Source organism: Aquarana catesbeiana, linkage group LG02 (assembly GCF_042186555.1).
Source record: "Aquarana catesbeiana isolate 2022-GZ linkage group LG02, ASM4218655v1, whole genome shotgun sequence".
Classification (NCBI taxonomy): domain Eukaryota; kingdom Metazoa; phylum Chordata; class Amphibia; order Anura; family Ranidae; genus Aquarana; species Aquarana catesbeiana.
In genome coordinates, this window is record NC_133325.1 from 382462345 (window position 1) to 382476009 (window position 13665).

Below are 13665 nucleotides of genomic sequence, written 5' to 3' on the forward strand. Positions count from 1 at the left end.
GACTGTGCAGGGTGAATTAGGGAAGGCATGATGTCTGCTAGTCTGGTGGCAACGATTTTTGAGAGGATTTTAACATCTAGGTTGAGAAGTGATATGGGCCTGTATGATCCTGGTTCTTGGGGGTCTTTACCCTTTTTTGCCAGTAGTTTTATGATGGCTTGGTTCCCCGAATGGAGGTATGAGCCCCCTGACCATATATGTTGATATAGTTGGAGGAGAGTAGGTTCTAATAGGGGTTGTAGGGTCTTGTAGAATTCACTGGTGAGGCCATCTGGGCCTGGGGCTTTAGACAGGGTTAAGTTGCGGATTGTTGCCGATATTTCGGGGAGAGTGATAGGTGCGTTTAGGGTTTCTAGTTGTGTTGGGGAGATTTTGGGAAGGGTTATTTTTTCTAGAAAAGCGTGTGCTGTTTGTGGATCTATCGGGTCTGGGGCATAAAGAGTGGAGTAAAATTTTTGCATGACTTTGTTAATTGAGAGTGGGGTGGCGTGGAGGGTACCCGCTTTATCACGTAGGGATGTAATATGGGTTGGGCGGAATGGACCTTTGCAAAGTCTGGATAGGAGTTTTCCTGCTTTATTCCCAAATTTATGGAAAGAGGCATCTAAGTAGGCCTTCTTGGTGTTTTCTAGATTGTTTACCCAAATGTCAAATTCCCTTTTTGCTATCTGCCATTCAGAGCGTGTTGTTGGGGAGTCTTTGGTGTACATATCTCGTTGTGCCCGGTGTAAACGAGAGCTGGCCTCTTTGTACTTAGTTAAGGTGTTGCGTTTGAATGAGGTTGCATAGGAAATGATACGACCCCTCAGAAAAGCTTTACCAGCATCCCAAAATAGGTTGGGGTCGTGTATGTGTAGGGCGTTGTTTGAGGAGTATTCAGCCCAAGCGTCGGAGATGTAATTTTGGAAGTCAGTGTTGTTGTGTAGAAAAGATGGGAACCGCCATATATTGGGGTGAGGAGGTAGGTCTAGATTATCTAGTGTCAACTCTATAGGGGCATGATCTGAAATGGTGATGTCGTGGATGGTGGAGTTTTGGAGGTAGGGTAGAAGGTTGTCAGAGCCAAAGAAGTAGTCTATTCTGGTGAATGTTTTGTGTGGATTAGAGTAAAAGGTGAATTCCCTGTCTGTCGGATGGGAAAGGCGCCATAGATCCTGGAGATGGATGGATTCCATGGTGCTGGCCAGGAGGGAAGGGGGTAGTGGGTTAGCGTCCTTTATTGTTTTTTTTTGTGAAGACCTGTCATCTATCTGATGGAGGGTGTCATTGAAATCTCCTCCGATCAGATGGGGGAGATGTGTGATTTTTAGAAGCCAACTGGATAGTTCAGTGTAAAATTGTTTGCTTGGATTATTGGGGGCATAAACATTTGTTATAGCTAGTTCTTTGGAGCCTATTTTGATGTGTACCGTGAGTAGACGGCCCTGGTCGTCGTTTTTTGCGGACAAGACTGTGCACGGGAGGTTCTTGTGTATGAGTACAAGAACGCCAGCTTTGCGTCCTGTTGCCTCTGAGCCCAGAACAGTGCCAACCCAGAGTTTCTTCATGCGATGAAAGTCTGAGGCCGGTAAATGTGATTCCTGAAGAAGTGCTATATCGGCTTTGAGCCGCTTGAGATGCCTAAGGATTTTCAATCTCTTTTGGGGGGATCTGAGACCCTTTACATTCCAGGAAAGTATTTTCATATTAGGGGGGTTGAGAAGGGATGTGTATTATTAAGTGTGTTTTAGTATTATATGGAAGGTGTGATAGTACGTCAGTTGTGTTTGGATGTCTGAGGTTGTTATGTGGGAGGTGTATAAGTACGAGAGTGGATTTGATTTGGTTAGGGCCGTGTGAAAGAGAGGGGGGGGGGGGGGGGGGAATTAACCTGTAAGGGAAACATCATAGGGAAGAGTGTCACCAGTAAAACATACAAACATGAAAACTTCGCTTTTTTCCGCATGAAGTCACTGTGCGGGTCAGCTCCCATCTCAGGACGGTGATGGTATAGCCCCAGAGAGCCCTTAATCATGAGATAAGCGTTTATGTGGGCATCAAGGAGTCACATAGGAGGGGAGGGGGGGAGGGAGTTAAGTTGTCCGCACACAGTGAGGCCAGGAGGATGTAAGGAAAAAAAGAAAATCATTGCCATTTACGAAAGGAATAACTTGCTGGGAATTGACCTGTAATAAAAAAAAATTACAATAGAAAGGCAAAACATATGTATATGCAAAATATTGTACATTACGTGTAGATGAGGTACAGATGGTGCTTGGAATCTGAGGGAGGACAGAGAGAATTTTACTGTCCAAAATTTTGGGACCGAAGGAGGTGGGTTTCCGGTTTTGGTTCAGCGGTGCGTAGAACGGTGCTGGTCCGGAATCGAGGATCTAAATCGCTTGGGGGAGTCTTTTCGCGGACTTCGTTGATCCAGGGAGCGATTGATTAAAGTACCTTTCGACGGGGTGTGTTGTTGAGTATTGGGGGATAAAGATCGCAGGTAAGCTTCTGCTTCTGAGGGTTCCTGGAAGGAGAGCTGGTCCCCGTTGGGTGTCTTGAGGCGTAGGGTGGCAGGGAAGGCTAGGGTGAACTTGATCTGTTGCTTAAAGAGTTCAGAGCATATCTGTTGGAAGGCCTTGCGTTTCTTTGAAACTTCGATGGAGTAGTCAGCAAAAATCAGGACTCTCACTCCGTCAATTTGTAGCGAGCGAGATTGTCTAAATTTTTGAAGAATGAGAGCCTTGTCGGAATAATTTAGGTATTTGGCTATGATGGGTCGAGGATTCTTGCGTTCTTCATTATATGACCCTATCCTGTGAGCGCGTTCCACTGTGCAGGGGCCTGTTAGGCCTAGCGCCTCGGGTATGCGTTGGGAGCAAAAGTCCATTAGGGCAGGTGCTTGGAGGGATTCCGGAATCCCCACGAATCGCAGGTTGCTCCTTCTGGATCTATTTTCCAAGTCGTCAAGTTTTTGAATTATATATTGGTTCGTTTTGTCTTGTGCTTGTTCCGTGGCTTGGGCTTGGTACATCTCTTCCTCCATGCTTGATAGGCGGTGCTCTAGCTCGTTTAGCCTAGTGTTATGTTCTCCTAGCTGGGCCTTTATCTGTTTCATCCCTGCATTTACAGCCTTTTCTACTGAAGCAGATATCATGGGGGACAGAAGTGCTGCCACTGCTTGTGCTATGCGCTCGGTTTTGTGATCCCCGGCGAGCTGTGGGGAAGTAGCTGGCATGGAGAAGGCCTGAGGAGAGGGTGCTGGAGGAGAGGTAGCCTGGGAGGGTGGCTGGGCAGAGGATGTCTGAAAGGATGTGTGTGGAGCTGTGCTTCCACTTACTTCCATCTCCGCTGTGTGTTGTTGCTGCTGCTGGTGCGCGCCTGTGTAGGCCTCCGTGTAGGCCGAAGCCGGGGCCTCGATTTGCGGCTGGGGCGGCGGCGTCAGGGCCGTGTTGGAGCGGGAGCCGCGGACCTCCACAAAACGGTCCATAGAGCGGGTACAGGAGCCCGAGGTGGCCGATTGAGGTGTCTGGCTTCTGGGCCGGATTTTTAAGCAGGTTTAGGTGTCCTCAGAGCGGGAGCTGTGAGAGAGTGCAGCTACTCCATGCGGCGCCGGAACCGGAAGTCGAGGGGGGGAGCTTTTGAGATATGGTTTGAGGGGAAAGCTTTTGAGGTATAGTTTGGGGTGGGGGGGAGCTTTTGAGATATGATTTGGGGGGGAAAGCTTTTGAGATATGGTTTGGGGAGGTGGAAAAAGAATACTTTTTGGTGCTGACTCTGCAGTTAAAATCTTCTTAAATCTTTTTGTTTCATGGCTTCTATGTTGAAATTACCATAGAAAATTAGTAGCTTATCCTACCATTGCCAAGTTTAGAAAAATAAACACAATCCAAGACAGTTTTATGACTGTCTGATGGTTCAAACCAGCTTAAATATACTGTCCATGGGACAACACATTGACAACTATATTGCAGTGGAAGAAGAAACAGACTTTTCAGCTTTAGCTACAATTACGAAGAAGGGGACATATGGGATTGAGTCATCATTCTTTCCCCATTTACCAACACAAGTATTTGGACATTTATAGAAAGAACTGTTTTTTCAAATACATTGTAATACGTAGCAAGCTGCTCTATATAATACGTGCTGGAGAATGTTTCATTTCCCAGCTTTCCCAGCTTCTGTATTATTTTGTCATCCTATTTACTTATTTATCATAAATACATTATAAGAGAAATCATCATTTTGTATTATATTTTTTTTAAATATAGAGGTTTATAGATTATTATTTTACAGGATTTATATAGTGCCAACAGTTTGCACAGCACTTTACAACATGAGGGCAGACAGTACAATTACAATACAATTTAATACAGGATCAATCATACAGGAGGGCCCTGTTTATTAGAGCTAACAATCTAAGAGGGAGGGTCAAGTGATACAAGAGTTAAAGTGGAAGTAAACTTCCATCACTAAATTTTACCTATAATAAGGCTTACCTATAGGTAGTTTAAATATCTCCTAAACGTGCACTATTTAGGAGATATTTACTGTACATGCAGTCAGTCACATCACTGTGCATGCTCTCTGAAGGAACGTCCACCCGTGCCATTCCTTCAGGGTCCTGTGCCGTGAACATCGGCTTCCACGCGCATGCGCATGACTGACGTCATCGCGGCTCCGACCAGTCACAGAGCTGGAGTCTGCATCCCGGAAGCAAGGCAGGTGAAGATGGAAGCAGCCTTCAGCAATGGCATTGCGTCGCTGGAACGCTTTGTTTTCATGTACTTTTCACATAATGTGCTAGTATGCGATGCATACTAGCACATTGTGACATTACCTTGCAGGTAAGAAGGAAAAAACCTTCAGCGGTTTACAAGCGCTTTAATTGACGTGGGGGGTGAGCTGATGGAGAACATAAAAGTACAGTTGTTAGGTGGGGGCAGAATAGAGTTTTCAGGGATCGTCTAAATGCAAACAAAGTAGGCTATAGTCAGACTGATTGGGGAAGGGAGTTCCGTAGGATGGTAGAGACTCAGAAAAAGTGATGGAGGCGAGCATGGGAGGAGGTGACCAGGGAGCTAGAGAGCCGGAGGTCTTGGGAAGAATGAAGAGATTGATTAGGTTGGCATTTTGAGACTAGGTTAGTGATGAAGCTGGGGGCTGAGTTGTGGTGGTTGGCTTTGTAAGTTGTTAGTATTTTGAATTTATTTGTTTGGTGATTGGAAGCCAGTGGAGAGATGGACAGAGAGCAGTAGCAGACACTGAGTGGTTGGTAAGGTGGATAAGCCTGGCAGCAGCTTTCATAATGGACTGAAGGGGAATGGCCTATGTAAATGTAATCAAATAAGGAGGGAGTTGCAGTAGTCGAGGTGAGAGATGACCAATAGAGGGAACTCTCATTGGCTTAGTGTGGTTGCTTTTGTAAATTATATGTTAGAGGATATGAACCTCCCATAGAGGGTGCATTGTTGACAGTGAATTGGCAGGCTCATAGGCATGTATAGTGTGAAGGTGTAGTAAGGTTGTTTAGCACTGCAAAACACGGAGCATATCCTGTGTATGTACCAAGCAGGTTCACTCTGATCTGCACTTTACTTGGGCCAGATTGCTTAATGAACTGTTGAAAAGGTCCATAGGAGCAGTTAACCACTCAGATTGTAGAGCGTGCAGCTTTCCCACCGCAGGAAGCCTTTGCCTAATTTGAACACCACTCCCCTTCTTGCGACTTATTGCTATTCCCCATGGATCCTTGGCATTTCCACTTGCAGTGTCCCTGGGGCTTGTAGAACAATAATAAACCACTTCAAAAAAATATTAAGCGGGCCATGTATGGAGTGTAGGCACGTAAATAAATCTTACTGTCATGTGCTTGATCCATAAACCACCTGCTTGAAGGAGTTAATTTCCAAACTTTACAGGACCTGAGCCCAATTTACTTTTATTTTTTTTGTGTATAACTCTCTTGTCTTTTGTTTTAACCTTATCATTAGTAGTATACCATTGGAAAGTAGCAGTTATCTGAAATATGTTTTGAAGGTATAAGTATGTTGTTTGCTGTGTAAAGCATCGCTGGGGCTATATATGGTTGGAGGTGGTGGTGGGGGGGGTTCTTCTGCAGGAGAGACATAGTAGCACAATGAATCATTACCTCTTTCTGACTCAACACTTATAAGGTATCCAAAATGATTCTGTTTCAGAATTGGTCATATCTCTTCTGTGACATTCCCCATTACTTCCAACCGTGACCGTGACTGGTGACACAGACAGACAGAATGCATCCTGCTGTTAGTAAAGGGACAATAACAAAATGCTTACCTAGCTTAATCAGGAAAGGGCATTTAGAAACCTTTTTGCAGACTTGGTGCATTATAAATGCGTCTTTAAATGGAAGCTTTTGTGTATTTTTGTTATTTAGTGCTGTTGCAATAATTGCTAGAAAACCTTTGACATAGTTTTCACCATTTTTTAAGCTTGCCATTTTAAATTGAACAGTAGTTATGGTATATATAAATGTTCTCAGCCAATCAAAGGTAGACGTGCAGGTAGCATCCTTGCTTGTTTGGTGGGAATTTGATGTTTGCTGTCTATTATTTTGTGTTGAAGAAAAGGCCATCAGAATAAGCATAATGCCTTTATGCCTAGACAGGAAGTACAGTGTACTTCAGAAAACCTGAACTTAGTGAAATGTGTACGCTGCCATTTCTACTAGTACCCTGGCTCAGACGCTGATCCTTTACATCGAAACTAACTTCTGTCTGAAAGTGTTCTTTTCGTCACCCCTATCTTTAGTATTTTGAGTCCGTGGCCCTGAACAAGTATGTAGCAATTGAACTAATATGTAAATCAGTGACTTAAGCTGGCCATAGAAGGTTGGAATCTCTGCCAGTTCAGCAGGGCCTGGCTGAGATTCGATCAAACTTTGGGCAGCTTGTTGTACCCAAGTTTGATCCATCGATTGACTTGGGTAGATTTATAGCATGTGATTGGCAATGGCTATAGCAGCTAGCAGTAATCACTGTGTTCTCCCGGTAGGAACGGCTCCTCGAGCAGCCCAACCCAGGAGAACACAATAGCTCTGCAGGAGAGAATCAAGTGATTTTCTTTCCTGCAACCTGTGGAAAGAAATCATTATCTATGGACTGCCTTAGAAACGCTGAAACCAGAAGATCAGTAATGGCAGCCCCATGGATTGATCATAATATCTTTCCTTTAATCATTCTTGATGTCTTACTTGCCATGGTTTGGGCGCTTGTTTCAGTCGATGCAGTAACTTTATGAGGAGCTGGTCCATGTGTTTGTTGCTTTTCTTGGGGATGGCCTGCTCTTTCACACTTTGGAAATACATTATACTACTAGATTGTTTCTTCTTGAGAAAATACAAAAATATGTAGCTTCTTAGTACCTAGGGCATGCAGTAGAAGCAGTAAGAGCTAAAGTTAAAGAGCTAGAGTTAAAGTTCCCAGTTTCCTACCCTGCTAGACCAAAAAGGGGCTAAATTTAAATCTGCTTCTAAAGTTTAAATAAAATGCAGGTCTTATGGCAGACTTTTGAAAAAAAAAATTATATATATAGTGTGGAGATGATTTATAGATGATATATATATATATACACACACACTGTGTGTATGTGGGGATATATACATAATAGCTATATATATAGATAGATACAGTATATATCTACACACTGTACAAAGGTGCTCTAGATTGGTCCTTGTGCAAATCTGTGGGAGTACCAATATAGCAAATGAATAAATGTAAATCAAGCATACTTGGACTCGGTCTGTTTTAAGTGTACTTTGACACATGAGAGCCAGACTTCTCATGTTGTGTTCCAGGCACAGGAAAATGATGCTGCATTTCAATGAATTGATATTTTTTCTTCTTTTTGTATGATTCATTTTCTGACTGGCAGGATTAAAGTGGTATTAAGCCCAGAACCAAAAATGTAATGTGTTGCAGCTTAACAATCATTAGATGTGGTGGCTGCATCAACTTTCTTTTTTAGGCTTTTTTCCCCTCTGTTTTAGCCTGGTGATCTGGCCAGTAACACACCTCCTGAATTAGATTGCCTGCACTCTGGATGAAGGGGCACCTTTGGAGAGCAGCATTTTCAGTCTGGGGGGAGGGGAGTGATAGAAGTACTTGCAGATTTAAATACACAAACATAGTGTTCATTTCTTACTATTATTCCATTAATTTACAGCGTTTATTGTGTAAAAATCATTTTTCGCGATTGAGAGTGTGAAATTGACTTTTTTAATATTACTGGCACTTTCAATTTCTTCTAAAACATTTTCCGGCACACTGTGCTCAAAAGGTTTACTACCTCTGCCTTAGAGTATACATACATATGTTACTCCTAGTGAAAAAATAAACGGACTAATTGCATCACAACAATCAGAGATGTTACCATTCCATCCATGTAACATGCCTGATAAAATGCTTACAATAGCTCTTGCTGTGGTTATACTGTGTTGGTCAGTATTTGTTTCCAATTCTGTCTTTACTTATGAAGTGTTTGCTATGTTACTGCAGTTCATATTAAGCATATTGTGAGGGCACAGAAAATGCTGTGTAGTGTTTTTGTGTCCTTCCAGAGACCACAAGATATCCCTGGGGAAGTGGAATGCGCTTTGGGTTTTGGAAGTTTTCAGTCTGCTGGCAGCCGCTCCACTGTACATTCCAAGTTTAGGTTGGGCCCTAAGCCCAGACGTGAAGTTGGTTATAAGCATTCTGATCATCCAGACAACCACATTTAAAGTGGCACACTGCTCATGGTAGATAAAGTCACCCCCTACACAGATTACTAAAATATTATGCTCTATTACAGCATTCCTAAAGCTGAACCCGGGGTACAAAATATGTATAGAAATATATTCATCAATGAGCTCAAAGGATACAAGTACATTTTTTCAACACCAAACACCTTTTCCAAACCTAGCTTTTACTATGTAAAATATCAGTGACATCCTCAGTATGCTGTACATAACCTATGCAGAGAGCAGAACTGTGGGAGGGACCCAGCAGGTCTATCCACTACAGATTGCCCACAGAAAACAGAGTGGTAGTGGGTGGATGAAAAACCAGTAACTTTCACAAGGGGAGAGAGTAGCAGACACTGGTCTTTATTACTCCTCTCGACTTCCTCTTTCTGTATGGGTCCCCTTAGGTTCTGTCCTGGCACCCCTCCTCTTCTCCATCTACACCTCCTCCCTTGGTCACTTAAAAAAAAAAAAAAAAACATGGCTTCCAATACCATCTCTATGCTGATAGCACCCAAATCTATCTCTCTACTCCCCATTTCTCTCCTTCAGTCTCCTCTTGCATTACTAACTGACATATCGGCATGGATGTCACACCATTTCCTCAAACTCAATCTTTCTAAAACTAAACTCATAATATTCCCCCCTGCTTATGCCCCTCCCCTAACTCGCCATCAAGATCAATAATACATTCTACTATCAGTACCTCCCCCTCATGGCAAGGTATTAGGTGTAATCCTGGAGACTGACCTGTCCTTTCAGCCCCAAATCCAATCACTGTCCAAATCTTGTAGACTTCACCTCCGTAACATCTCCAAAATACGCCCCTTTTTAACTGTTGAAACCACTAAGCAACCTATTCACTCCCTAGTTATCTCTTGCCTTGACTATTGTAACTCCCCTCCTCATTTGCCTACCTCTTTGCAGGCGATACCCTCTTCAGTCTTTAATGAATGCTGCTGCCAGACTCATCCACCTTACCAACCGCTCAGTGTCCGCCACTCCTCTCTGCCAATCCCTTCACGGGCTTCCCATTACTCAACTAATAAAATTCAAAACATTAACAACATACAAAGCCATTCACAACTCTGCCCTCGAGCTACACCACCAATCTTGTCTCCAAATATCACCCAAACCATCCTCTCCGATACTTCCAAGACCTTCTGCTGTCAAGTTCCCTTGTCTCTTCCTCCCATGCTTGTCTCCAGGACTTCTCCAGTCAACAAGACAATTCCCTACCACAGTCTGTCCGGCTATTTCCTACTCCTGTTCGCTTTTAGGCCTTCTTCCAGGGAAACCTATCCTTTCTTCAGCTAATAATGGAATCTTTAATTTCTCCCTCACAATTATTACCTTTTGTTCTACCAGCCCCTCCCAATAAGATTGTAAGTTCCCAGGAGCAGGACCCTCCTTACCCTCTTGTATTGAATCGTATTGTTGGGGAATTGTCTCCCTTTATATTGTAAATCGCTGTGCAAACTGTTGGCACTATATAAATCCTGTATAATACTAATTACAGAAAGCTCCCGCATAGAGGCAAAGTTTCACACTGGATTACTGAACAAAACTGGAAGAAATACACAAAGTGCGCCCAGATTCAAGAAAGAATATAGTGTCCCTTGAATTTAGACAATATTTTCTTATACCAGAAGTCAGCTTTAAAGTGGAACTATGGGCAAAATCAGAAATTACATAGATAATGCAGTCTGTCAATATCATTAACACAGCAGTCTCTTTTTTTTTTTTTTTCTTTTTTTTGAGTCCCTGCATAACTTAGTTATATTAGCTGTTGCTCCTGTCAGTAGAGCTGTTATTTTTCTGCTTCCTTTAACAAAAGGGCTGCATTCTGAGCCCTGCATTGGTCCCACATGAATGTACGCTAAGGGATGCATGTGAAAATTCTGTACTGACCACCTGTGTCCCGTGGTAGGTAAAAACAGCCGCCTGCACAGGTGTACTGATCAGTGTGCCTGTGTAAAAAAGACCTTCGGGTGAAAGAAACCAAAATTGAAAGGAGGATCTTAAGGTTCCCATTGTGTGGGCTTATAAAGGGACAGATTTGTTTGGCTTTAGAATTGACAGGATGGATAATGACACTGGGAGATTTATCCATCTTTCTGGATCTCATATTGCAAGAACATACTACAGCCCTTGTCTCTGACTTGACCCGTGCCTGGAATCAGCATACACATGGTTAAAGTACCTTTCTTTTCCTTTTCTCTGAAGCAAAGGACTAATTGTGGATATTTTCCAACTATGTAATGCATACCTTATCTTAGGTTTGCTTCAGGTTCCAGTGGCTCTAAGCATAGATATAAAGGTTTCTTTGAACTCGTGGTTGCACCCCTAAAAATCTATTTTTTGCAGGCAGTGCTTCAGCCTAATGGCACCCAACCAATATGAAGCTGATTTCCAATTCTCAGTTGTTGATGGAAAAAATGTCAGCAGCCAGAGTGGACATGCTTTCCATGCAGCCTGTGTTCAGAGAATAGGAGGCCAGTCATGGAAGTAGAAGAGTATCCCAGTACTGGGAACCCTGTAGAGGAATGATTCTCAACCACTGGGCTGTGGCCTCCCGTTTCTAGGGCCTCTAGCAAGCAGCAGATCCTTTAAAGTCCACCAACCCCCCCCCCCCCCCCCCCCCAGCCTGCTGCAGAGCTTCCAGCCCTCCATAGTGCCCCCAAGGTCTAACAGTGTCCCACAATGCACCCAGTAAGCTCATCCCCTACAAGGCCACCAAGTTTGTTGTAGAGTTCCTAACCCACTCCACAACCCCTATCCCCCCACAGTGACATCCAGCCCCATCCAAAGCCTTCCATCATTTCAATACCAGGCTTGTATACCCATATTTTTCTTGAGTGATTTATAGACTTTATTTTTTACTGTTGGGGCATGAAAGGTTTTTGAAGAATTTACTTGGCCCTAATCTCAAAAAGGTTGACTGCTGTAAAGTGATCCATTCTCACTTTTCACATTTAACTGTTTTAGGGCTGTGGTAAGGGATTGGGTCGAGTGATTCTAGTAACATCAAAGAAAGTGATTCTTAAGTGATTGGGGTACTATGGTTAGAAACATGTACAGAACAGTGGGTAAATGAGCAGCTGCATTTGTAGGCAGCTTGACTAGTTGGGAACATTTCCCCCAGTTGGGTTTCTATAGATTTTACAGGAGTGAGAGTTTCCCCACCTGTAATTGTACAATGAAATGTGACGTAAACTTCTGAAAGGTCAGTGTGCTTTACCGTTGTACCACGCTGACCTTAAACGCAGGCTTGATGACACGGAGTCCTGAGAACAGCATTCAAACGAAGAGTCACATTAGAGTGTTTCAGAAATGTGATAATCAGTGTTAATGCCTTGGTTAATCTCATCCTGTCTTGTATTTGATAGTTGGAATGCAAACACATGTACGTGAACACATGTAACCATACCCCTGTTTCTTTCCTGGTTCTTTAGGTTGTGATGGCGCCACATGAACCCTCTGTTGTATTTGTGGATAATTATATCAAACTGCTTGCTGACTGCAGCACGGAAACATTCCAGAAGATATTGGAAATGAAGGTAAGGAGAGCACAAGGTAGAATTACACTGTTTGGTAGCAGAGCTTCCTCTTGTCATGTGTCAGAGAACAGTATACCATTTCATAACACATCATTTTCATCTGAGAATAACAAGACTGGATCCCTGGCACTGACTTGACTTGTACTTGTTACTGAAAACATCCTTGCATCCTCTTATATAAATGTATTACTCCTTATTGAAGGGTCTATACATACAAGATAAATACATGGCTTCAAAGGTAGTATTGCCATCGCAAATCTTATAGTTATAAGAATCCACACATATGAACAAAATGTATGCGAACACATCGTCAGAACATTTGTCCAGGTTTTGTTTTTGCCTGTGCCCTTAGTGGAGTAGTTTTCCCTCGCTTCCTGGCCTGGTCACATTAGAACAAGAAATTAGATGTTGTTGTAGTTGTCATGTCTGACAGAGGGCAATAAAAACCTGACAGATGTTGTACCCCTCCCCTCTCTAATAAAGACCTGCTTTTGTTATGGTCACCAGAAAAGAAAGTTTTGGTAGATCTGCCCAGTGGCACATCAACAGTAATTAAAAAGTTATGAGGTTTTTTTAACCCATTTAGTTGGAGTTGGGCCTTAAAGTATAACTAAATGCAAAACTTTTTTTTTAGTTTTGCATAGAGTGTAGAGGGATTAGAACGCCTGATTTACCCTCTCTATCTGTCCTGTTTATCATTATCGTTGAAAGTAAAAGAAAATCCCAAATTTTGGGTTGTCCTCAGAAAAGTAATAGAGGAGAAATTTTCCAAAGGGAATTCCTTGGGGAACCCCAGGTCACTAGTTTTGGTGACCTGGGGTTCCCCAAGGAATTCCCTTAATTTGAAGGGTTTTCCTCCCAATTCCTGTTATGGGACAGGAAGTGAAATCTTTGCAATGGAACCCAGATGGTGGGAAAATAATCTGGCAGGGGGTTATAACCCTCCCTTACTCTATCAAAAATGGGAAGAAAAAGTTTTGCCTATAGTTCTACTTTTAATATTTTCTTAGTTACCTGTGTCATGCTGGGTATTCTGTATAATAGGGTGCTTTATATTTACCTTGCAGATTTTTTTTAAGCTGGCCATACACTAAAAGATTTCCCGCTTAACAAAAAAATCTAACAGATATTATTATTATTATTATTATTATTATTATATAGGATTTATATAGCCGCAACAGTTTGCGCAGTGCTTAACAAATGAAGGCAGACATTACAGTTACATTACAATTTGGTACAAGAGGAATCAGAGGGCCCTGCTCGCTAGAGCTTACATTCTAGGAGGGAGGTTCAATTGATACAAAAGGGAATAGCTGTGGGGGATGCGCTGATGGAGAAAGTAAAACAGTGTACAGGGGCGGA

At 42.8% G+C, this 13665-nt stretch overlaps 1 protein-coding gene and 1 long non-coding RNA gene across 2 annotated transcripts in view; one reads left to right on the plus strand and one right to left on the minus strand.

Annotated features, from left to right (window-relative positions):
* Positions 1 to 13665, plus strand: part of VPS53 (VPS53 subunit of GARP complex) — a 270995-nt gene that overhangs the window by 237377 nt on the left and 19953 nt on the right. Inside the window, exon 21 of the mRNA XM_073615146.1 lies at positions 12199 to 12303. Coding sequence (XP_073471247.1) covers positions 12199 to 12303 — 105 coding nt within the window. The remainder of the gene's footprint in view (positions 1 to 12198; positions 12304 to 13665) is intronic.
* LOC141128082 (uncharacterized) overlaps positions 1 to 13665 on the minus strand; it is a 178950-nt gene that overhangs the window by 73134 nt on the left and 92151 nt on the right. The window lies entirely within an intron of this gene.